A 27,112-nucleotide genomic window follows, 5' to 3' on the forward strand; every position below is an offset into this window, starting at 1 on the left:
GTGGAAACGTCTCTTTCAGAAAATCATTACTGAGATACTGAAAAAAAGCTCAAACCTTGTTTTGAGTGGCGCTATTTTCTCTCTTTCAGACCTTATCCATCAACCACTGCTGCTATGCAGAAAGACATTTTTACTTGTGCCCCTGACAGCAAGACCTGTAACAATGCGTCTGTAGATAAGCTCTTAGGTTTTCAAGCTTCTGGTAGAAGAAAAATTACCCACAGCAATTTTTGTAGATGAACTAATTCAATATTATTCATTATGTCCAAAGCCCAGATAAAATAGCACTACTGGCCAGAGGATGACATTTGTGTACTTCTGTTTAGAGTGAACCTTCCCTTAAGCTGTGTGTCTGGAAATAAAATGTTTTCATCATGAATAATCCCCTTTTAGAAATTTTGATAGTGGCATTGTGTACAAGAGTAAGTATATTCTCCATGGTACCCAAGGGTATTGTAAGTCTCACTTTCACTTTTAGCCATTTGAGGCCCCATAATCTGTCAGATTTAGAATAAGTCACACTCACTATACTCACCTATATTAAAACCTGAGAACATATAACAACGATTTTATGTAAGCCCTCTATTAATTGCTAAGACATGGGCTGAGAAAAATATTCTTAGGTACACAGAATATTCTCTGGTTTGCTCTTTGGCTTGCTCGGCCGCCAGCGTTCCACACAGGTATGTCAGACAGGTGGGGTATGGTTGATGCACAGAAGCTGCTTTCTCTATCTCAGCCTCCTGCACTGGTCTCCAGTGAGCCTGAGCACATTTGATGGGAACAAAGTGAGTGCTGCCAGGCGCTTTGGCCTCCTTTTCAGCTGTGGAAACACATTGGGGAGTATACAAAAACATTTAGTGTGGTTTCAGTTGATTAAGTTTGTTGATCAGCAGGAGATTAATTGTGTAAAAACTGGTTTATTTCTTCATCATACACTCCTATGCTTCAGTGAGAGCTCAGCCAGAAATACCAATGTTTTTAATAGGCTCTAAGCGTACTATCTCATCTGTAAAGATGTTGAGCAATTGAGCACAATCTTCGAGTCAGTGGTGATGTTGTGCAGGATCTCTGCAGAGACCCTGCAGTGATCTTGCTGAATCAGTGGGCATATAGCCTTAGGATCACTGTGGCATCCAGCACAGAAAGATCAATACTGATGTTGTGTGGTGTAGAGACAGCAGGGACTGGATCAGTGCTGGTTCTGTTCCAGCCAGCATGGGTCAGTGCTGCACACTCTCTGTGGTGGAGTTGTGGATGTATGAATGGCTTCTTGCAGTGGCTGTACAGAACGTCATTCTTCTCACCCTCATCTGAGGCTGACATCTGAGGGGGAAGCCCAGGAAGCCGGCAAGTTAAATGTTTTTCTGTCCCCCTGGTAGGAATGGACGTATCGGGTGCTGTTTTAATGTGTGTAAAGTATAAACACACGGCAGTGTCCAACGACCCAAGGTAAAAACGACAAGGACATTAGAGAAAACAGACTGTGTCTCAGCAATATGCAGGGGGGGAACCAAAAACATTAATGCTGGGTTTGTTTGTCCTAAGAGTTACTTGCCCACTTTGCCATTTCCCCAAGAATCTTAAATAGCCTTACCTTATTGGCCCTCATAGGGTTGTGTAAATATTCCAACTCAGGTGAAGACTACTATTCCCAAGTTCCTGTTCTCTCCACTGCTGCCAGGTCTAGATGGGACAAAGTACGCATTCCTGGAATAGCAGCACAACTCCAGTAACCAAACTGATTTGCTCCCCCTAGCATCAGACAGAGATTTATTTATTTATGTATTTGTTTATTTTACCCTCCACCTTTAACTGTGACTGCCGGGATTCCCTTGCAGTGACTCAATTACAAGGCTCATTAACCATTAAACCATTATATAACCTTTTTTCTATGTTCAAATACATCATTTTATCAATGAACCTTGCTGCTTACTTTACCTTCTGACGTAACTGGATGCATGTCAGAGAGACAGACACCATACAAAGGCTTAACACCAGCGTGTTTCACCTCACCAGTCTCGGGGCAGCACTGGCACAGCTTGTCTGTCAAGCCCCAGTGAAAAAAGGGAATGAGCAGTTGGTTTATCTCAATGCCTCTGAGAGGGGAATATTTGTGAATTTTAAAATAAAGCTATCATAAGGTTGGTTGGGGAGAGAGGGGAGGAGTCTTGGGGAGAGGATGAATAGGGTCCTGTGCTCAGCCCCTGGGTGGACTGAACCCCTCTGTTTGAGCTTTTTTCGGCCTTGGCACACAGGATTCCCTGTGAGGAGTTGGTCGGAAGCAGGAAGTGGTCGTGTAAGTCGATCTGCAGATGCAGCACAGAGCTCCTTTTCAACAGCAGACCCCTTGGTCCTATTCTACACAGCGACGCATCAGGTAGTCCTCCTGCTGCACCCGCAGCAAGACACATGCCACACAGGACCACTGGACAGAGAAAGTGCAAAAGATAAGAGGAAAAGCTAGGAAAGAGGACAGAGAGACAAGGAACAAAATTGGGAATGATGCCGAAACAGTGCAGACTTCCTCTATTTAAGTCATTGATCAGATAGGAAAAGCTGTTTACCAGCTGTGGTTTAGCACTGCTGAAGTCTCTGCCAAAATCTGACACGGCTGGACAACAGTCCAAACTGTTATCCATGAAATCTTCTTTTGACAGGCAAGGAAGGGTAAAGTAGCCAGTGCTGATACTAAAGTCAGGAAAGAAAGAGTAAGCTACAGGTGCACTGCAGCTTAACATTTCCACAGCATATTGTGGTCGAACTGTTTGTTGCAGATAAGTGACTTTATTATTTTAACGGCTCTGAATTAGATTCTGAGTGCAGTTTGCAGTCCTCTCTACTTGAGATCCCTTCGTCCTCCACATATCTCTTCTCCATCCTTTTTGTGACTTTTCTGATTTCCAAGAAAGAACAACTGCTCCAATTGTGAATTTGAGAACTATGCTACTTCTTATTTCAGATCCTGTAAATGCCCCCCAGGTCCCTCCCCCCACCCCAATCCATGTGGACTTTGTTTATAGATAGTTTTATCAGCAACATATAAAAAAGGTCTCACTCACAAAGGTGGCACATTGACAAGTTAATTAGAAAGGAATGTGGGGCACTCCAACAAGTGTGTCACGTTCTCCTTCATTTTGCCTTAATTGTCTTGGCTTTTCCAAACCATTACTATAAAGTGGTTTTGAGCAGGATGTATACCACCTTGTCTCTCAGCACTAAACAAGCAGTGCTGAGGCACAAGCAGTAAAAGGATAAAGTTAGAATCCTGCTAAAATTTCACTAAATGACAGCTCAAACTGAGCTTCTGTTGCTATGAATGAGGCTATTGTTTAAATAGGATTCGTTGTTATTGTTTCCAAGTGCTACTTTAGGTGCAGCTGAACTGTTGAAGTGGACCAAAGTGTTGAGTCTCCAAAATAGAAACAAATTTTTAAAGATGTTTGTTCGGGCAAGAGAGCTTTTGTGTGTGTGTGTGTGTGTGTGTGTGTGTGTGTGTGTGTGTGTGTGTGTGTGTGTGTGTGTGTGTGAGGCTGCCACAGTTCAGTAGTAGTTTGACTGCATTTTAGTGATGTAAAATGCATTACTGAAACAGAGTTTCCAGTTTGCACTATTGTGACATAGAGTAAAGGGTGATGAATTGGTCCAGTCATGTCTCTGGCAGATCGTTTAACTTCAGTAAGCCTTTGAAGAACTGCCGTGACCAAGGAAATCCTTGACATCTGAGACACAACACAAAGAAACATAGACACAAACACAATCCAGCTTATGGTCCTAACATACGTCTAATAAAACCAAACAGAAGGGAAGCAAACTTTATCACCATCAAGATCCTGCTGTTTTGTCATTGTATATTTTTGAATACCATGTCATGCATTAACACAGGCTACTTAGGAAAGTCATAATTAGGTCATTTGGACATTTCCTTGGGCTATTTAAAGAGACACAGGCAGAGTGAATTTGGAAAATGCTGGTACTGACTCACGCACACTAGACCTGGAATTCCCTCTTTGCCATTTGCCAGGGGCCTACTGATTTTGGCATTGGTGCAAATTGGACGGAAGAATAAAAAAGGGAGAGAAAAATATTAAGCTGTGTTTTTGCTTTGCTACCCTTTCCACTCATCTCCTCACATAAATGCTAGAATTCTGCTGGAGACACAAAATACTTATTGTCACCCTAATACACTCAACTCCAAACAACCTAAGCTCATGATCTTATTCTCTGAGTTAGCTGTGTTGCTTTTAGCATTAAGGTCTAAGGAGCTTGGAAAGAAAAGCGTCTGGACTTCTTTAAGTTGCTTGAAGACGTTTCACTTATCATCCGAGAAGCTTCTTCACAGACATTTTAGCATTAAGCTGTGACTGTCAGTCATGCAGCCACTCCAGTAACCTTCGTCCTAAATCTTCCACAAATGTTTTTGTTTCCTCTCAGGACCAACCCCCACCTGTCCCTCAGTTCCTGTAGCCTAATGCTAAACTGAAGAGATTTTCTTTCATGTGGGTGTGGGATGGAGACAGAAAGAAAGTGTTAAGACAGACAGCACAAGATAGAATGAAGGAAAGAAGAGGCACAATAGTTCATCTGGGAATGATGTTTGAAGCAAGAAAACAGAAGTTTACTGGTCATGTTTTTTTTTTTTTTCTCTGTTCTTGTCTCTGTCCCAACCTAATGGTAGAATACTGAGCTCTTTCTCTCAGCATATGGCACATCAGATGCTGCCAAATCTAAAAGGAGTGAATTACTATAAAATTACAAACCCGCTCTCCTTTTGATTTAAATCTCTGTGACAAGATCAAGTCAGAATTAAATCTGACTTTGATTCAGCCGCTGGTGCCGTAAAGTAATATTACATCTACTACTCTATAAAAACCCAAACATTGTGCATGTCAGTCATACAACTTATACTCACGTTATACATAAACAGACTTGTCTGGATAAATACAGCACACATATACAATTTTACTCCTCTGAATGTGTGAATGCACTTTCGTGCACTCACGTAAAACCTGAACCATTTTCCTAACTGCTATCATGAAGTGAGACCAAATGTTCACAAAAAGAGTTTTTGTATATCTGCCAGCTGTGAAGTCTCACAGAAAAACTGTATTTCATGAAAATGTGCTTGTTTTATGTGGCACTGACATGTACTGCATTTAAATGGCCCCCTTTCCCAAAGTTTCACAGTCACAGGCCGGGACTCGACTGTCCCCTTGTCTGGAGATACGTGCACACTAACTCCTGTCTAAACCTTACTAAGCAAAAGTTGTACCTGAAGGTGAAAGGTCATGAGTATAGCCTGCAGGTAAACAGGAGTCTAAAAGACTTTCGCCTCATTGTCTTTAATGGATTTCTGCCACTCCCAACTTCTTCTAATGAAAGCATCTGTCCACAAAAGGCTGTAGTATGCGGGCTTATCTGGCTGTCTGAAAGAGAAACAAATCTAACTAGAATCTCAAAATTATTTAATATTGCCTGTTCTTCCATACTTAGTTCAACACACAACATGCTTTAAATACCCAGTGATGTTAGGTTTGCTTTTACTCTTTTTGCAGGGGGATATAGAATTTCTTCACTGCTTAAAACATTAGTGTGAGGCACAAACTTTATTCCAGTTGTAAAAATCATTTTAGAGCTTTTGTTACCGTGTAGAAATAGCAGCATGTGCATGGCTGAATAAGTATTTTGCCATTTAGGCCTGGCGTATGACGACAAGGAAGCTTGTGTCAAAATTTTGTGGCTACTGCTCGGCTTGTTTCTGCACGCTTGTGTTAGGTGAGGTTGTTCATTTGCTCATGGGAGGTAGGGTGATGGGTCACTAACAAAGGGCTGATTCCCCAGAGGCCAAAGAGGTTGTTACGCCTCTTTTGCAGGCCCAGTCTCATCTCTGGACTTTCACCTATGTGCTACTGGCCCCAGAGTCTCACTGCCTCTGGCTTCTTTAAGGCACAGGATATGCAAATAGTAATAAATGGACACTTTTATTGTAACACGGTATCATGGATTTATGGGAATCTAATAACTAATGGCTGCAGAAATTATTTAATGAAAGAGAAACTGCAGACAAAGTTTACATAAATACCGAGTATGTACCGTATAAACCTTTCAGTCCTTGAGTATGTGTGTACAATAATTTACCTCAAGGTTTGTAAAGATCAAAGTTTATTTTCATGTAGAGGATGAAAAAGACATGTATCTAATTATTAAATAAAACCTGTTTCAATTATTTAAAAAAAAAAAACTTCACATACTTTAACATCAAAATAAAGATTAACAGATGGTCTTTTTTTATCTGGCACATCTGAATTTGTCAGGATTGTTATGATTTCTTTGTAATGTGTGACTGAAACAGCTAAAGCCAAAGCTTCTATGTTTCACCCTTCACCTTTTGCATCTACTGTATCCATATTCAGTAATTGTTCTACCATGACCTCTTTATAACGGGACTTTCCTCAGATACCTTTCAGCCGGTGTTTAATGAGTTTAGGTTGTCTTTTGTGGTATGTGGCTTGGTGAAGAAAGCATGAAGTGTCTTTTACCTTATAAATACCTAGATATGTGCAGCAATTAATAGTTAGTTATTTTACTGGAGCTCTTGGTGTGTCTTATAGTATTAACTGTCATCTGGTTAAATTTCCCCCGAGTACAGCCCTGGACCTAATTGAAACAATTACCAATGAGGCTAAATGAGAATGTGAACTGATGATTTTTTTAGAGGCAACCAAATACTTTTGCCCAGGCAGAAGAAAGGACAAGCAAATATTGATTCGGTAAAGAAGGAAGACTTTCTCCATTAAAAACAAGAAGGAGCCAGGAAATTTTACCTCCATCGCCCTTTTCATTAATATCCTCTTCTACTCACTCATGTTTTACATGTCTGTCTGTCACACACACCTTTTTCTGTCACAGCCACACAAGTAATATTCCACAGACAAGCAGAAATACTGGAAACTGTGTCAAAAAGAAGAAATAATAACCTTGAAATGCTCTAAAACAAAGATTCCATCATGTTGATGGAATGCTGTGGTTAGCAATATGGAAACAGACTGACTGCAGAATTCAGTGGTTAGCAAAAAAATAAATAAAAGAAAAAACTCGTCTGTGAAAGAGGAAAAACTTGGGAGGGGGTAAGGACAGCCTCTGGAATTACACACCAAAACCTCTGAGACGCGCACACTCATGCACACTAACAGATTCACATACACACCTTCTATCTTACCCACTGAGCAGTTAACCACAGTGGGTGAAGGGTGGGGTTAGGGTGGTGGCGAGCAGGGAGGCACACATTTAACAAACCTCCTTTAGTGCTTTGCTCGCTGCTTCATTTGAAGTGCTCAGATGTGCTCCTCTTTCAGACACTCTGAACTGACGTCTCGCAAAATGTCACCAGTATGGCAGAAGACAGATGACTCATTAATTATCCTCTGTAAATCGTACACTGAGAAACTAAGGTTATGAACTACTGACAGGCCACTGCTGTTCGCACACCCACATCCATTGCTTCTGTTTTAATAACTGCGGTGGCAGAATTGAGAAAGCGCATCACTGTCATATCTCTCCTCCTAGCCTGCCGTTAAATAGACATAAGTGCAGAGATCTTAAAGGCAAATTGCTTGCATAATGGATGTCTCCAGAATTACAGGGGAGGAGGCAGGCACGCTGACAGAGGTTTTGGCGGAGAGCCCCAACAAGGGCCTGGGGCCAGCCGCTCTCACCATGCATTCTCTTCACTGGACTGGTCATGCTGGGAAAGGTGTGAGGAGAGCAGTCAGACACCCCCCCCCAGCATCCCTCTCATTACACAGCCTACTGGGCTACGCAACACACTGAACAACCCATCCCTTTTGCACACTTTTCCTTCTACTTAATGGAATTCCCCGTTACCCCATAAATGCCTCTCCATTCCATCACCTCTTACCTCTCATCATCTCTCGTCTTCATCTGTCTTCTCTCCCTCAGTGATCTTCTAGACCACTGCATGTCGATGTTTCAGTGCACACGCATCTGGAAAAGACGAACAAGCAGCTGATGGCAGTTATTGATTTCCATTATTATAAAGGAAGCCATTCTTTGTAGGAGTGGATTACTCACCCTGCTGTTCCTTTTCTCTTGGCATTAAGGATTTTTTGTTTCTCTGGAGAGTCATTGTCTTCCCGAGCCACCTTTTTTTTGTGGTGTCTTAAACAAATGTTGAATTGCTGCATTGTTAAGATCACCCATTTTAGTAGCTCTGGTCTGCTTTTACCATTTCTGTGAGCCACCTTTGGGTACTCTCCTATTACAGAACGCACATCAACAGAGGTGTTGAGTGGCTCATAAAAAAAAGAGATGCTGAGCCTGTAGTCTTTTATGTTAACTGATTTTGAGAGATATGGTGCTTAGAGGTTTTGGCCTCTAAATGGCAAAAGCAGCTATGTGAGACTGATGTGATGAGTCGACAAAGATTTTGACAGCGCTACTAGCAAATATTCTCTTAAACCAACACCACATACATCCTGTACTAAAATGACAGGAAAGGGGCTTCCAGGAAATTGAGCTTTCATTCAAGCACCTTTTAACCATCCCTTCCTTCATTCCTGTAAGAAACCAGTACAGACCCTTGTGAAAGTAATGGGGGAAAACAGTGTAGCCACTTTTGTTACAGTTATGTGCACGCACACACACAAACACGCATGGACTTATACCAAAAGCACACCAGTTCTTAGGCACTCAGCAGTCTCAAGCTGAGAGTCAGGGTGGTGTTGTGGTGAAGCCATATGGGGCGCCACTGCCTGAAAGACTTGGTGATTTGACAGGAGGCCTGAAGAACACACACTCACATGGACACATACACACACAGCCTTAATTGACTTATAAAACTGCACTAAAATGCACTTTTATGGAATAAATTTTAGACCAGTCACACAGGATTTGATATGAACTTGTGCCCAGCTTGCAATTCTGTCACCACCACATTGTCTTTATACACAGTCCAACAGCAATTCATGCTATTTCATGAAAAAACTGAGTAAGCAGTGCAAAAACACCACCAATTTGCCAGATTAATATGCAAGCAGTCTCTGTATGAAATAATTCTTGTTTATGAGAAGGGAAAGAAATACTGTGCAGCCCAGGGCTGTAGGGGAAGTGTCCAAGGCATTTTTAGACTATAATTGACCCTTTACTCTTTGTAAACTGACAGCTCAGGCTTTGGTGCTACTTCTGTAAGGTTCCTGTGATCCTCATACTGCTCTTTTTGTTGTTGGAGGCGTTCATTCACAGCCACAAACCGCAACAGCCAGTCTAGGCAAATACAATTGGGGCTATGATGTATGATCGTGACTGTTGACTCAGCAGTGCTGGATCAAGCGCTGCCTGATGGAGACGCGGGCAAGACCGTTCACCCCAGTTTCCCCAACCGGTGGCAGAGATACCTGCAGACACTTTGGCTTTCAGATTCTGTGGAGCTGTAAAGGGGATGTGATTTTTCACAACCAGGTCAAAACCTAGCCAGGTCTCAGCTTCAGGTCTCCCTTCCAACCTGTTAAATACCTCTGGGAGGTTTACCACAGGATGAGACAAGGAAACAAGCAGCACAGGGAGATCTTGTCAGAAAAAATTGAGGATCATATCTCACTGTGTGTCATGTGGTATCTGAAAGCATTGACTGCTGCTTTGTGGATGGAAACATAATGGCCTTCAAGGCTCAAAGCTGTAGGCCAACACATCTTATCTCATATCAGCTCATCTCCTCGTCTCTGTGGCTTTGAGAGGGCTTGAATTTATACAGTGAAAAAAAATTGTCCACTTTTAGGGACCTATCTGGCTGTGACCTCACTTACACTACAATACAGTCAGCATACCATGCACTTGCTAACTTATTACCATTAATAAGGCCACAAGACATACTCCTACAGAAACAGGATTGTATTTATGTTTCATCGTGATTAGATGTGGTTTGGTTCTTTTGCCAGGGTGCACAAAGAATTCATTTGTGAGCCGTCTGTCATCGTCTTCCAGATAGTCAGCACTAATGTTGTGCTGTCAAACAGTCTTATCATAGGCTCGGTGCTCAGGTGATCAGATACGATCTCTACGAAAGGAATTTGGACGTTTTGCAAAAAAAAACTAAAGTAGGGTTTTTTTCTTTTAAATCTGCCTGAATTATACCTCTAACTGAATATGGCTATAAATAAAAGAGTACATAAATCATAATTACCATACCAACCTGCTAAAGGATGTTTTAGTAAAAATATTGATTCCACAGGATGGATTCAAGATGGAAACAAAATCAGGTGCTGATGACAAAATGACCCAGAGAGTTCCAAAAAAAATAATCTCCTGAGAGACTGATGAGGGTGCACATACTTACTGTCTGTTTGTCTTTCACATCTCACAGTGTTATATACAGTTTTCTGGCTCCATTATAGTCACTGCCTAAAAGAGAGACTCGATTCAGTGGTACTTAGTTTTTCATTTTAGTATGCAGTTTTCACTCATTCCTCACAGGCTAAAACTTTCCTCAGTAAACCACAAGTGCTTTGCTCAAGGACACTTCAGCACAGTGGATGGTAGCCAAAACAGATGCTTTAACCAGAATGGTAGTCTCGGCAAACACAGGCTACCTCCAGCACCGGTATAGTCAGTGGAGGCAGACGGTGTGTTGGAAGTTTGGTTACCGGGCCTAGAAATTACATTTTGGTGCTAACTGCAAGTTTCATTTGGTCTGACCTCAATCAACCAGGAGCATTGCCGGGCCAAAGTAAACCAGGACCCGAGAGCACTGTCTGGGATGCCTGGGGAAAGGCAACAAACGTCAGTGTGCCCTCACTTCTCTCTGTCTAAGGGCTGGCTGACTAATCCTCGATATTCCTCCATGATCTAAACCTGAAGCCCTCTGTAGCAAAAGAACACTGTAGCATTGTGTCCCTTCTCTCAAGGAGTCTGTGATTCATTTACTGGCAATGCACTTTGGATACATGTACTGAATTTTTCTCATCCTCAGAACTACGTTCAACTTCATCATTCCAAGACGAAACTGCTTTCTTTGTATGACTGTTGAATATGACACAACTATTTACTGCTGTCAAGCGAGAATCAAGCACTCAAAAAAACTCTATGTGGTTGTTTGAAATGTGTCTGTTGTTGAAAAAAGGAACTTAGACTAAGTAATATCTCAAGGACTAGTATGAAAAGACAGAATTTTGGAATTCCCTATTGATCACACAGTGTATATTGACAGTACTGTTGTTTGATGCTGCAATACTGCTCTCTGCTGGCAGAAACAGGGAACAAGTATATGATATGAAGTAGCTTTGTGTGAAACTGTAGGGTTTTTTGTTTTGTTTTTTTTACCTTATTTGTTTCATTTGGAAGTTCCTGACATTTCTATTTTCAATACTAACACCTAGGCCAAAAAGTATTTTTTGGATACACAAGTTTTTCTGAATGCTGTTCAATGTTTCGCTTGCATGTTTAATTAGTATTGTTTGCTTTTATCTAACAAAAACCATTTAATTTCTAAGAGTTTTTAATTGTTTTCATCAGATAGTTTAAGGTTGCCATCTGATCCTCTTTGCTTTTTATTCCTTCCAGGTCTGATTTGCTTTGGTGCCAGATCTGCAATTGACAATGAGGGTGAAGAGATGAGCTTGCAGCGAGAAGCCCGGTCCCTGCAGTTCCTGCCACTGGACATTTAGTGATTATTACTACACACAAGACGATGTCCCTGTCTCCCAGATAGCGCTTCTGAGGACCAGGCCTTCACAGCACACATTGTGCACCATGGCAGGAGAGACTCAGCGAATGCATGCAGTCAAAGAGCTGGACACTGAGTCCAAACTGCAGGATGAGGGCACCACGCTGGAGCAGACGAGTGAAAAAACCTCAAAGGAATCTTCACAGCACTTTTCAAGCACAGGCACTGAGGCCAGAGCCAGTAGCAGAGGGCCCAAAGCTGAAAAAATAGAGAAGAAAAGGGACTGTCCTCAGCAGCGTGAGGCTGTCATACGACCACAGCAAGCAGGGAAGATTGACTTCAGATCACTGCAGAACAGATCAAAGTTCGCCACTGACAGGACTTGGTCGAGTGGCAAAGGCAGTCCCCAGTCTCCAAGTGGAAAGAGCCGCAGCCGAGAGAAAGGGAAGCGGTCAGTAAAGACAGAGCGAGGCAACCCACAGCAGCTGTACAGACCAGGCATTACAAATCCACGCACTGTTGGTATTGCATATCCACAGCAGAAGGTTTTGCCACCCAAGAAGTTGGAAACCAGTCGAGGCCCAGTTTCGGGCAGCTACAGATTCCACGTTCCCAGTATACCAGAGAGAGAGGCCGAACTACAACAAGAAGAGCTTAGCTACAGCCGCTGTTTCCAAGAGGCTTCCTCTAACCTCACCTCCCAAAGCTTTACCTCACAGACACTGGGCTCCTCAAGTGGAACATCATCTCACCCACACCCACCCCTGTCACAACAGCAGCAGCCAGCATCCATGGAGAGCAACAGTGCACAGCCTGGCGGCCAACTGATTCTGACTGACTTTCATCTGAGTGGCTCTAATGCATGGGCATCTCCTGAAAGGACTTTCAATGGTGCTAACTTTGGGGTTTCATCGCAGAAATCCACTGCCCTATCAGAAGCAAATAAGGCAAACACATTTGTGCCTGGCCCATTTCAGTATGGATATAATTTAATGGAAGAATCAACCTCTGACTCTTTTCCCTGTGAACAAGACCCACAATCCCAAGACTTCACAAACGCCTCTTTAGGTTCTGTTCATGTGACCCATAACTCGTTTTCTTTCGCACCTGCAGAAGGGCAAAATATTGCTCAGAATAACACTCAGTTCAATAATGAACAGCAACCAGAGGATCGAAGCACTTATCCTCACAATCCGCAGTCACAGTTTATGCAAGGGGTGGCATCATCCATCCAGTGTCCAAGGAACCTGAGTGAGGACTCAGCCAGCAGCGACAGCTCTGGCTCCAGCTCACAGCAGTCGGAGCAAGGAAAGACTGGGCTGGCCGAGAGCACAGATGCAATTGGACAGGGAGACAGTAGGGATGCAGCCATCACCTTGGGGAGTAAGAGAAACTGTCACCCCAAAGACACAGCTGCCAACCAAAGAACGCTCATTCAAGGAAGTATGCATGCAAGAAATATTTCACAAGTCCCAGGCTCACCAATGCACTTTCCCACCAAAACATATAACAGCATTCCAGTCAATAACATTCGCTCGAGCACAATGGCTTTTGATAAAAACATCAACAGTAATGTTCTAAGTAGGATACCACACTCATGGGAGGGGCCTAATAAGGCATATTCACAAGAAGATCCAAACACAATTCAGTACACTGATATAAATGACAAGTTTCAGTTTCAGAACCAGCCAGCGATTGACCAAAGGCCAAATTCATCTAAAAATAACAGAATGCCCTGGCAGCAGATACGACCCACCCCTGCCATGCCAAACCAAAGTAGAATTGAGTTATCTAGACAAATAAGCAATCAAAAATTGGCTTACATAGTTTCCCCCTCTGACTGGCAGGATGACATAAAATCACATAAACCCAGCTCGTTGAAAACTCCTGGCTCATTTCAGAACAGCAGAACTGGTGATGGCTTTTCAAACCAAAGACAGGAGATTGTTAAAAAAAACAGTAACACACTCTCAACTTTTAAAGTAGAAACAAGCCACTCACAAGTATGTGAGTCGAAAAATAAGGTAGTATTCTTTGGACTCAATCATTCTCTTCCAGCAGCACCGTCAAGAAACTACAGCTTTCCACCATTACAGGTGCCGCCTATGGGACTGATGATGGTATCGCCTTATGAATCCCCTTTGCCATCCCCAGTTCATAATCCTGCATCTAGCAGTACCTGCTCCTCCCACTCCCCGGCATCCACGAGCCCTGTTAACATCAGCTCAGAGGACACGCAGATATCTAAGCCAGCACCCTCTCACCCATTCTATCACCAACCACAAGGCAAAACCCAGTTACCCTCAGATCACCTGAGCACTCACTCCCACCAGTTTCATTCCGACGCTCCGCGGAACCTTCCTTTTGTACCAGACAGACCCAAAGACGACATGATGAGCTACCTGCAAAGCAGTAGTCATGTAAAGACAACTATGGATGGAAGCAAAGCGTATGTGGATAGTTTTGGCGTGGAGCACCAGCAGCCTCCCCCACCATACTCTGCACATCAGCTGTTAGCCAGCTCATTAGCCACAGCAAATCTTGACCAGTTGGATGTGCTCCTGACATGCAAACAGTGTGATCAAAATTTCAACAACCTGGCCTCATTTTTAGGCCATAAGCAATACTGTGCTCATCACACGTTTGCACAAAATGACCTCAAAGAAACGGCAAAGATTGAGGACAGTAGAAAATACCATTCAGATCCAGCAAAAGCAGTGTCATCCGTGTCAAACGTTTCACTCTCAAGGTGTCCGTCTGATCTTCACTTGTCTTTGTTGGGCCTCAATAAAAATGGCGACCTGATATGTGACAGTGAAATGAAAGGAGACAATAAAGACGATTCAATGAAACTGTTCTCCAGTTCAGTCAACCTCCCCGAGCTGGAAATGGATGCCAAGTTAGACAGTCTAATCACAGAAGCTTTGAACGGACTGGGATATCAGTCAGACAATGCTGAAATAGACAGCAGCTTTATTGATGCATTTGCTGATGATGACCTCACCACAGTCAAAACATCGTCAAACAAACAATCTCTGAAAATGAAAGAATCCCTGGTCTTTGAGAGCAAAAATAAACAAGCAGTTGATGATGTGTCTTTCACACAGGAAAAGTATTTTTATGACTCTGATGTAGAGAGCCCTGAGAAAATCTCTCTGAATCTGGAACAAGATGAGAAAATTAACATAAAAAAAGAAGTCTCTCATAAAAATTCAAGAATTGCCTCCAGGGAGAAGACGTGGGAACAAGGCAGCAAAGTGAAAGAGGCAAAAACTCTGTGCAAGAGCGAGGGCGAAAACACGGGGACACAGAGGTTACTCTTATCCAGCAAGTTTTCGGAACGCTGCGGCGTTAAGAGCTTTCAGGACAACTCCGCACTTCGAGGGTCGGCACCCTCACAGGCCTCCACCTCTCCGACTTCAAGAACTGCAGTGAAAGAGAGCAAGAGGAAAAACACTGGAGGGGGCACCTGGAGCAAAGAACTTATTCACAAAATAGTTCAACAGAAAAATAAGCTCCATAAACTCCACGTCAAAGGTACTAAAAACCTTCAGTTTTCCTTGGTGATGGAGAGACTAACTCCTACGGTGCAGAACACCACCTTTGGAGAATACGACTATGTCTCAGACTCAGATGATGAATGTGAGCCCGTAAAGATAGCAAGCCAAGGCCGACTGAATCAGAGTAGTCGCTGTAAATATACATACACTAAAGAGTGCAAGTGGCGAGCGAAGAGCGAGAGGGACCAGGCAGCATGGAGGCATGAGTCGAAGGAGTGTTTTGAGATGAAAAAAAGCGAAGAGGTTTCTCTCTCGCCCGACAAGCACGGCTCTCACCAGAGGCTCAGGAGGCGGGGTAGCAGATCGTCCACAAGCAGTGAACTCAGCACATCTGTGAGTGTTTCAAGTGATAGTATCAACAGCCCCAAAAGCACTGATCGCACTGACTCAGACTGTGAGAAGAAGACAGACAAAAACAAAGAGTCTCCAGAGCAGAAAACCCATGAAAGGTCTTCCCCTCAGAAGTTATTTAAAGAGTCCAGCACACTTGCACTGACTTTCACGAAATCTGTCAAGAAGTATAACAACAACAAAGCCATTCATTCTGATATCAAAGACAATACAGAGGATCCAAAGAAATGTCACTCAAATCCTGAAGCTGCTGATCTAGTGGCATCCTCACAAAAAGCAAAAGACACAGTAAAGCACTTGGAAAAAAGCAAAACGTCTCATGCAAAATCAAGAGAGAAACCCGTGTCTCACAAAAAAGAACCCAGTACAACGGTTACTTCAGACAGAAATTCCCTACAGAGAGCAGACAATCTTTGCCCTAAAGACAAACCAACACAATGTGGCGGCACAGATAACAAGACGCTACCATTTAATTCACAGTCCCCCGCTACCAAAGAAACTGATTTCAATATTGACAGAAAAACAAAGGGCAAAAGAAGAGAGGGCTCCCTGGCTGCACAGCCAGAGTTATCAGACACTCCCACGTTTGAAAAACAGAGCGACAGTGTCTGTGCGGTGAAAGAGGCTATCACTTTAGCCAATGACCTAGTCACGCACAAACCTGGGTCTCTTTGCAGCTCTTTGATGGATGAAGTGTGCCTGTCTCCAACTGAAAGCCAAAGCCCGCTGATACAAAAAGACACACTCCACCTCATGCCTTACCCCCTGGACCAGGAGCAAGGACTCATTAAATCTCCGCTTTCATTTGACACCTCATCAATGTTTGGGGACCTCACAGGCTTTGACGGTGGCCTTTACTCGGAGATGCCGATACAAAAAGAGGGTTTCCATTCAATAGAAAACACATCGGAGAAAAAGGACGAGTTTGTGTCATCTTTCTCTCCTTTTCTGGAGCAAAGAGACTGGAATCTCATTGTTAGCCCCGTTCTACCAGATGAGATATCCCAGTACAAAAGCAACTCGGAGAAATCAAATGAAAAGAAGCCAGATTATAATCACGTTCCTTTGTCTCTGCCAGAAAAAATAACTGACTACAGTGCAAATCTCAACAGCTGTGCATCAGAGGATGAGCTGGAGATAAAGAGAATAGTGAACGAGCTCGAGAACCAGCTGCAGACAACAAAGTTGGAAAGGCCACCGATACTAGATCAGCACGTCCCCAAACAGCTGCAAATGAGCAAATTTTCACCTTTACGTCTGTGTGACGAGTCAGAGAGTGAGTGCCCCACTTTGGATGCTAAATGCTCTGTACCGACGATAGATGTACCTGTTTCGATGCCTTCAGAGCCTTTCACTGAACAGGGACTCTCATGGCACGGCACATTCCAATTTGAGCTAATGGGTGAACATCACAGTCCCCACACTGCAATTCACAATGAATCAGGGGCTCTTGAAATATTTTCAGACAAAGAGGGCCATGCACCAAATTTAATCTCTGCATCCTCACGTATTGAACACCCACAGCTCCACCTTGATCAAAAAACGGAGGAAAGAAGTGCTGAAGAAGACACTCCTGTGGAAACAAAGGAAGAGATTTTGGAGCAGAAGAGATATACAGAAAATCTCATGAAAAGTCTGGAGGTGATTTCACACTCTATATTCAAGAAAGAACCCCTTATATCAGTAGACAAAACGCCAAATGTCAACTCTCCCCAAAGTCAACAACATGTAGAAACTGAATGTCAGGCAACAGATGCAGTTGAAAGAGAAGATCATGAGGAAAAGGAAGCAATTATGAAAAAGGAGAATATATTATCACCTCCAAATATCAGTGAGAGGAAGGATGAAATTGAATTCATTCTGGATGAGTCAGAGTCATCTCTCTCCAGCAAGGCTGACCCCAGAGTCAATGGCAGCCAGCCAAATTCATCGCAGCCAAGTGAGGCCACAGAAAACAAGGATTACAAGGCACAGAGTAAAGTCGCATCAGAGCAGGATATCTCCAAGAGTAGCACTTTAACCGAGACTGCTCACTGCTCAAGTGTGGTGACACATGAGCCACGTGTGGATGAGGAATCTTGCGGGAACTGTAATGCAGAGGACAATGTCGATCAGCTGTTTAAAAACAGTAGTGTCAGCCGAGAGTATTCACCCACGGGTGAGGAAGCGGAGGCGGTGAAGGGAATTACGGGTCACTCTGGTGTTCATCTGTTATCACCAGCTCAGGCTGAGCCCAGTTCAGATATTAGTGAGAAAATGGCAGATGTGGCGAAGGCAGCAGCGGAGCGACAGTCAGCTGGTAGCCATGGTAATCGTGACGACAACAGTTCATCGCATGCTGACAAATTAAAAGTGGAGCACTCAGAAAGTAAAACTGTTAAAATAACTGTTGAAACATCAAGCCGAGATCATTTAATAGGCCTTTCGACACAGACGTACGGTGAAACTGATATGTCCGTAGAGATTGTCACCACAGACAAGCCCTGCAGTCCGTTACTGGTGGAAACCAAAACAGAAAGCTCTAGATGCTGCTCGCCCTTCCATGACACCCAATCCATAGAGGGACAAAGCAATCTGTTGATCATTTCACAGTCTGATGGCATCATTAATAGTGATTCCTGCAAAATGACTCCATTTAATGACTCATTAAAAACTGAGACAGGTCTCATCTTTGAGTCTGCTCAGAAACGAGAAGAGATTTTAAATGTTCAGGACATCAAAGAGCAGCTTCCCATTGATTTCATGGCAAGTCAGCATAACTCACCGTGCAGAGATGAAGTGGAAGAAAGTCACTGCGTCTATTTAACGACTGCTCCATCAGTCAGTCCTCTATTATCAAGCTCTAATCAAATGCCTATGCGGAAATGTAACACAGAAGAGGATTCGTGTAAGTCAAACAATACATGTGACAATAAATTTATTGATCAAGACTCCATACAAAATACAAAATCCCCAAGAAGCAAAGGCAAAAACAAAAATTCAAACAGTGAGGAGCTAAACACAACCGTGGAGTACTCTTTAATAAGTCCGCCTCACCTGCACTTGGGAATGATAGAGTGTAAAATCCCCAGATGTGAAACCACCGTCTCCTCTCCACTTCCAGCAACCGCTATGGCAGAACCACCAGTGGTATCAGAGAGCCTTGGAAAAAGAGATTTAATGTACGACTTCAAGCTCAGCCCACTCAACTATAACAGCATCTCAGATGAACCTCCACAACTAAACCAGTACGATTACATACCAGTCTCACCAGCCAGTCAGCCTAAAGAGAATGCAGATACCATGCTGAGACCCAGTGATGACTCTGAATCATGTGATCTGAGTATAAACCCTGCACTGATTTTTAGCAAAACTGAAGCAGACACAGGAGCATCACTGAATTCCAACCCTGCAGCTAAGCTATATTCATCCGATGAACCACTGGTGCTACAGCAGAGTATGAAATTCACATGTTTTTCACTGGGGCTCCCAGCTCAAAGTGAGAGAACAGACTCTACAGCTGGTAATGTAAAGACAAACCTGGAGGTTTGCCATGAGGTGCTCAAACCTGTTGAGAATTTGCATATGCATGCAGACCTTCTGAGCAAGGCTGAAACAGAGACTTTAGATTCTCACAAAGCTTCTGTTGAGGACAGTAAACTTCTCAAAAAAACTTTTTCAGATGGTCCGCCCACTCCTAAGCCACTCATCATCTGTGAAAGTGAACAAATGCTGATTCCATCAGACCCTTCAGAGAAGCGACCAACAATAGACACTGGCCAGTGTTCAACAACGCAAATACAAAAAGATGCAACGCAAAAAAAGACACAGAGCAGCGCTCAGCAGGGCAAAGTGCTCTGCGAAATTTGCTTCATGTGTTTCAGGACTGTGCCAGGGTTAAAGAGGCATAAAGCAATGAAGCATTTGGTCAAAGCTGAAAAACACACTGGCCCACAGAGTGCAGCATCAAGCCATCAGGGGAGTGCGCTTATTTATGAAGCATCACAAACTACAGAGAAAAAACATAAAGATGATTCACAGACCTGTTACCCAACAAAAATAGATGGCCTGCCTGAGATAAGTAGTGCTCTCATATCTAAAGCAGCAGAGGCCGAATCCATCCTGGAGGAAATGGCAAGTGAGACAAGTGCAGTGGCAGTAGATGAAATAGGCTATCAAAGCCCAATGCTGTCAGTAAAAGCAAAGAAGAACAACAAAGCTAGAAAGAACAAGAACAGTGAGGTAAACAGAAAGCCTAACCATCTCTCTGATGAGCTTCTGAATATATTAAAAACAGATATACTTCAAGCTATAACTCCCGAATTCAAAAGCAGTGCAGAGCGCAGCCAATCTTCTGAGGAACAGGAGAAAACCAGTGAAAGAACTGAGGAATTCCCTCACTGTGCTGCTTCAGAGCCTGCTTTTGACAACACAGCCCGATCTCCAACAAAAGAGACAAATGTACTTAATGAAACTGTGGAGATCAATCAAATTGCTGATGCAGAAGAAACAAAATGTACGAGTATCACAGAGATGGCAAATTTGGAAGTGTGTACGGATAATAATGTGGAAAGTACTATCACTGTAGAAAAGGAGGTTATCAGAGAATGTGATGAAACCAGAAGGACTCTGCTCCCTGTGGAAGACATGTGTGAACTGAAAGGTTCAGAAGATAGCCTTGCCCAGGAGATTCTTAGAAACGTGGCAGACGAAATAAAATGTGAGAAAAACAGTAGCCCTGCAGACAAAGTACATCCTCTCTCCTGTTTGAACTCCACAGCTCTCAGCCCTCCAAGTATAAGTCCTGATCTGAAGGCCCTATTTGACGATGACACCACATTCTCACAGCTCTTCCCCAGAGATGATGAGGCAAAAAGGAAGAAGTGCCCAAGGGTGTACAGCAAAAGAAACAAAAGGCAGAAGCTGTCGCCCTGTTCAAATGTGACTGCTGACTTCCTTCCTCCTGAAACATTCATGCAAAGTAAAGATCAATTCGCGGAAAACCAGGCTGAACAGACTTTTAATGACAATCACGCAAAGCACTGTGAATATGAGACAATTTCTCTTGATGATGCCATCATGTTGAATATGTGCCACAACAGCACAATAAAGGCAGATGTCACACCGCTGGCAGATGTTAAACAGCGGGATCAAGGGGATGCTGTTCATGACAATATTAAAGAGCTCTGCAGCACCCTCTTGAAACCACTCAAAAGCACAATTGATAAATCTTCAATTGAATGGAGCGGCCCCGCTGCCTTCACCAGCTTTGATACCAGCTCATCTGTGACCTCTGACCCCAAATCTTGTAAACCAGAAGTAGCATCCACCCCGTACACTGTGGAGCCAGAGGGCGTTCAAACCTTCCACAGCATTGACATCCAAAACATGAACACCACGTTTCAGCTTCCAGAAATCCAGTTCTTTGATTCTAATAAAGATATCTCAGTAGCTCCTCCAGCAATCGCAACTGTTGATGTGGAGAATAGAGATGATGAAAAGTCCAACAAAGTGGCAGAGCGGCGAGGCAGGAAACGGCAAGATGGCGGAATGAAAGTCAAAGATAAACAATACAAGTGCAAAGTGTGTTTCACTTGGTTCCTTACCCTGGGCGAGCTGAACTTTCACAAACTCTCCCACAACCCCTCTCCACCTCCAACCTGCTACATGTGTGTCCAGCGTAAATTCAGCTCCAGGGAACAACTGAGAGACCATCTAAGGGAGAAGCATGCAAAGAACAAGACAGGTATCTGGACCTGTGGAATGTGTTTGAAGGAGATATCAGATGTGTGGATGTACAATGAACACTTACGGGAGCATGCCACACAGTTTGCCAGGAGGGGTCAGACTCAAGGATCCATGCTAGGCATTTCAGGCAGCTTCATGCAAGAGACAGCAGTGAAGAACTTCATCTCCTCAATAATGCAGCATCGCCCCAGCAAGGTGAGCAGAGAGGCCAGCAAAGTTAATAAAGAACAGGAAAAAGCTGTTTCTGCAGACAGCACAATGGGAGAGGGTGCTGAGGCAAAGCTTCACAAATGTAAAAGCGCCAGCGGAGCTGGTGGGAAGAACGCCTTAACCCCACTTGAAGTCCTCCACAAAACAGAGACACCTAAAAGCGTGGAGATGCATCCCAACTGCAAAGATCCCTCAAGAGACTGCCACCACTGCGGAAAACAATTCCCCAAACCATTCAAACTCCAGAGACATTTAGTGGTTCACAATTTGGAAAGGATTTTCCTGTGCCACAAATGCCCCGTCTCTTATCAGGAGGCCCAGGAGCTTAAAGATCATCTGAAGAGAGCTCACGAGGAGGTGGATGAGCTGGATTCGAAGCACACCACCCTCTACACCTGTGAGCTCTGCGCTGATGTCATGCACGTGATTAAGAAATCCTTCATCTGCAGCACCTGTAACTACACCTTCTCCAAGAAAGAGCAGTTTGATCGTCACATGGAAAAGCACCTGTCAGGGGGAAACAAAATTTTCAAATTCCGAGGCGTCTTCAGACCCGTCAGAGTGTCTGCATCCAAAGAAGATGAATGTGTTTCGCCTACAAGTAAAAAGAGGAGAATTCTCCCTGACAGTCTGCAAGAAAACAGCTCAGACAGTGGCATTGCTAGTGTAAGCTCACTGCACTTAAATCAAAACTCTGACACACAGTCTTCCAAACCCCCTGTGTCCATGGCAGACGACTCCACACAGACCATCACAAATGAATACCACAGTGACACAAACAATACAAGTGTGAAGACTGAGGACATTGCTGAGGACTACTCTGAACTGCTTGTAGAGTTGGAAAAATGCATTCATATGGATTCTTCTGAGTCTGCTACACCCAAGAAGGAGGAAATTGACCCGACTCCCTCGCCTCATCTTGATAAAGAGGATAATGAAATATCAATTCCTGAAGCATGCGACGTGAAAGAGGAGAATGAGTCGGTCCACATTAGAGCAGAAACAACCTGTTGGTCAGCATCTAAAGAGAGAAGTGGTGCGGGGGAGGAGATTGTTAAAGCTAAGGAAGGTTCTGTTCAAGGTGACGCTACAGAAACGGAAGAAAAAACTGATTCACCTCCTCCTAGTGACAACTCTGTAGTCAGCTTAATAGAAAATCAAATCAGTTTAAAGACACCTGAGTCTGCAAAGGATGAATCAGCTGTCGATGTCATGGACCAGCAGGGGGATGAGGAGCAGTGGCATCAGATGTCCAACTCTTCTAGTAATAGCAGCAAACAACAGATCTTATCTCATGGTGCTGAGCAGGAAGATGACAGTCAGAATAAAGAGAAGGCTGCCCTTGAGAAGTCAATTGACAACACCAAAAGTAGTCTAAAGACCACAGAGTCAACACCAGGCCTTCACTCCAAGGTTTCCCCCAATGCCTCAGCTTCAAATGAGGATAAGGAACCGCTGAGACGACAGAAGAAGAGAAAGGACACGAAATCCCCCCATAGCCTGCAAAGGGTTTCCTCTCCAGTCACACAAGAAAATTTTGGCGTTGATTCTAGACCCAAGAAGAAATTTTGCCCCAGCAAGTGTGCAAATCCGTCTCTGCAGAGAAAGTCAGATGGACTGAATGAGTACCCTGTGCTGTCCTCAGTACGGGATGACGTCGTTAGCAACAAAATCATTTCCAAGTGCAAGACTGTAAGTTTGGGCTTGCAGTCGAAACGAAGTCTGCTTGATAGCTGTACGCAAAAGAAGGCTGAGTTTGTGAGCCCGCAGAACGGGGACTATAAAACCAAAAAGGGAACTCTGGGGAGAGCTTTGCATTCTCAGATATCGAAAGTTTCTTCAGTTCCCATGAACAATTCTTTGAAATCTCGACCAAAGATAGGGGTAAGGTCGATGGAGACCCATTCCTACCGGACAGCAGAGTCACAGAACCACCTCCTCAGCCAGCTGTTTGGCCAAAAACTCACTAGCTTTAAGATTCCTTTAAGGAAGGACACATCAGAATCTATTAACTAAGGGTTGGGGAGGGGGGGGCGATCTGTGAATAATAGACTGTAAATGTTCACAGGTATAAATGTTTAAGACAATTCATTATGGTGAATGAGATTGCACAGCTATTTTCTGTGAAATGCTTTAAATCTTTAAATACTTACATAGTCACTTTATTTCTTCTTTGTACATGTGTTTTTATTACATAAATGTGAGGATGAATGGCAGATATGAATATTGGGTCAGAAATTAAATATGCTAGTTGGAGAAATCATTGAACTTTTTTTAAGAGAATATATTTCATTTACCTAAAGGAGAGAAAAAAGAATACTTGAAAATACAGTAAAATATTTTGTTTTTAGAAATGCATGTTCATGTTGCATTCATAAAATAATTTTTTAATGTTTTCTACTAAAGGACCAAATGACATCAGAACTGACATGGACTATTGTCTGTGCACCTTTCATAAATACTTCCTACATAGTCATTTTGTATTTTTTTTTACATTACTGTACTGCATTGACATTCATCGTATTAGCCTTTGTATAAACATTACGTGGTGCTACATTGTGTTTTTTTATTGTAATGTGAATGCCAATGTCCTCAGAAGGGAACATGAGATCTGTAGCAGTTGCAGTTACAAACGTACATCAGACTGTTTTTACTGGCTCTCTGTATTTTATTAATACTGTGTAAACCATCCAAGTAAATCACATGTAGGCTGACAGAAAACAAAATTAGGAAAAGCTTCCATTGTATAAACTCAGGTGCATACAAGGACATCAAAGTCCCAAGACCTGTATTTGGAGTTCTTCCCATGCACTGAAAATACCACACACAAATTGCAAACTCAATCATCTGTGTCTGTAACTCCAAGTGTTTAATTCTTAATAGTATTTACTAGGACAACAAAGGTGCTTTATCTTGTTTATACTGTATGTATCTTACATTGTATTATATTGTAGGTAGATGAATGTGTGGTGTAAAAGTTTTATTTTAAAAATGTGCAAAATGAATACGAATGAGAAGAAAGGGAAATGCAGTGTCTCTTGCAAGTTGTAAAGTGGCTCACCAAGTGCCTGTTTTATAGTTGGTTATTAAAGATCTGTACAGGTCTCTCCTTGCTCTTTTCTTCTTTTGTTCATGACATGTTTTGCAAATGTTCCTACTTCCATCCCTGCGGACTGCAGCTGTCACCGCATGCTTCAAACACTGGAAGCAGTGGAAGGTGCGTGTGCCTGGAGGCAAAAACAGGTGCACACACAACAAACTCTGACGCCATATTTTTGTCTTCAAATCAGCACTTCGCTGAGCTCACTTTTCATCAGAGAGACGAGCATAAATGTATCTTTACTACAGGGAAATATTTAGCAAGAAGACAGTTGCATTTATCCAACCATATGTTGTTGGTCTCCGTGAGCACTGGCAAGCAGGCAGCGAGGAGCTCCCGCTTGTTTCATGCTTCCGTCATGCTGCTCTACCACCACGTGTAAAATGGCTTCTGTTCCTACATGAACACTTTTCATCATCACATAGGAATAAAAAGCCATATTACACAGTGGCATACACACAGAGAATACAAGGAGGGGGGGTCCTCGCATTTTTCCCCGTATTACCTGAGGGGAAAAAGCAAGAAGAAAAGAGGATAGTCAGAAAAATCAAGTCTTTCTTTGGTTGAAGCTCAGGATTTGGTTCTTGAGGAAAAAAATAAATAAAAAATTAAAAAACAGTATTCAATAATAACAGTTGGCTGACTGAAGTGGATGTCTGCATTACAAGATGACATTTAACAGCAATCATCAGCACACTGTAAAGGACGGTTTAAACTATTAGTCTGTGTTGAGGATATAAGCAGATTTCTACATATGTGGCTCCTTTTTCTTCAAAATCAAAGATCTCACTTGTGGTACGAACACACTGGTGTTTTCTGTAAACACTGTAAGCAGCCATCGGCCCATGTGTTGATTCAGAGGGAGTGTGGAGGAAACAGAGCCACCGTGTTGTTGAAATAACTTCTCCAATTATATTTGTGTGAATGCTGGTTTGGCAGCAGACGCAAACACCATATTTTTGGACTCACTGATGACAACTGAAAATAAAGCAGGCATAACTGGGAGGGAATTATAGGCCTCGGTCCCTGTTAGCCTCTCTCAAGGAGAAGCAGCGATTCAGACTGCATGAACGTGTGCCGGCACGTGTGCTATATCCTGACCTTTGTTACAGTACCCAAAATAAGCACTTTAAAGATAGAAAATCAAGATTGTTTCCTTGAAGCAGTCGAGGAGATGTCATGAAGGCTGAGTGCTGAAATGAAAACTCTTACAAAAATCAAGCAGTGTTCAGAAGCATCCCAGTTATATCATCCTGCGTATAGACCCTAGAGTCTAATGCTTGTGAGGCTTTTCCAATACTCCTAAACATTTTAGATACACATTGCATAATCAGAAATGGTCTAACGTTACCAGTGATGTAAAATGAAGGATTTGGCATTTAAATTATTTTTGGACCAAGGTATTAGCAGGTTTTGGTTATGAAGTAATGAAACCCATCATAAATGTCACTGCATCAGTGGATAGTCATTTTTAATCCTTCAGTCAATAATTAATAAGACTCGTTTGCCTTTTCAAAAAGTGTCAAAAAGTGAAGACTGTCTCCCCTGATCCTCAGCTGTCTATCTACGTATTTAAAACACAATCGTCAGTCTTTCGCTCAGCATTTGTTAAATACTTCCAGATAACCCACAGAATAACTTGCTGTTTATTATTTAATGATGTATAGCAATGACTCGGTTGGATTATTAAAGCAGCTCACTGAAGCATAAAATATTTTGTGGTTTTTGTAGGGCTGCTTTTTTCTTATTCTAAACAATAATTAAATTCCCACCCATTAGTAGATCCACAGCAAAAAATAAATGAAAAACCTTCGTGGGAGGATGGATGACCATCTGTTGATGCGTGTGTGTGTGTGTGTGTGTGTGTGTAGTAAAAGAATGCCACTGACTCACTGGCAGACGCATCAAGATTAATTAAAAAAGAAAAGAGTTGCTGAGGATCACAATGTGCTTTGGTTTAGCCTCAAAGATTAATCATTTAAAATGCTTAAATATTGAAAGACCTTGATTGTCACAGTAAATATAGGGTGCGTGGTTCATGAAGATTTTAACAGTATTCAAAAACAACACAGTTCTCAGTGTTATGAAGTGAAATCTAGTTACAGATCTAATTAATGCATGATCTGGACTGGGAGTAAATTTATTGCACTGCAGGAATCCTTGCAACTCAGGGACTCAGGCATGAGTGTGGTGCCTGAAGGCTGCATCACTGATGACTTCAGTGACGTCTAAGCCATCAAATTGTGTCAGTGAAATGCCTGTGCGGTGATTAACATGTCAAACAGAGCAATTATAATAGAAGCAAAATTACAGTTACATGTTGCTTTGTACGTATATTACAAAGTTTGCCATTTAACCGTCTCAGGCTCAAATTAAAATTTTTGTTGCTAATGCACAACCAAGTCCTGCAGTGGTACTTCTGAGTAAAAAAAACTCATAAAATATGTATGTGGGGTAATCAGGTTGTTAGTTTTTAACTGTTGCAAA

At 42.8% G+C, this 27,112-nt stretch overlaps 1 protein-coding gene across 4 annotated transcripts in view; it reads left to right on the plus strand.

The window, feature by feature from the left end:
* znf469 (zinc finger protein 469) overlaps nucleotides 1-24,630 on the plus strand; it is a 205,051-nt gene extending 180,421 nt beyond the window's left edge. For all 4 annotated transcript variants that reach the window (XM_084933053.1, XM_084933054.1, XM_084933055.1 and 1 more), the window contains one exon: nucleotides 11,575-24,630. In XM_084933053.1, the coding sequence (XP_084789179.1) occupies nucleotides 11,764-23,541 (11,778 nt within the window). In that variant the 5' untranslated portion in view covers nucleotides 11,575-11,763 and the 3' untranslated portion in view covers nucleotides 23,542-24,630. The remainder of the gene's footprint in view (nucleotides 1-11,574) is intronic.
* Nucleotides 24,631-27,112: the final 2,482 nt, after the last annotated feature.

Source organism: Perissodus microlepis, chromosome 7 (genome assembly GCF_051167445.1).
Source record: "Perissodus microlepis isolate ML-2025 ecotype Zambia chromosome 7, ASM5116744v1, whole genome shotgun sequence".
Lineage (NCBI taxonomy): Eukaryota > Metazoa > Chordata > Actinopteri > Cichliformes > Cichlidae > Perissodus > Perissodus microlepis.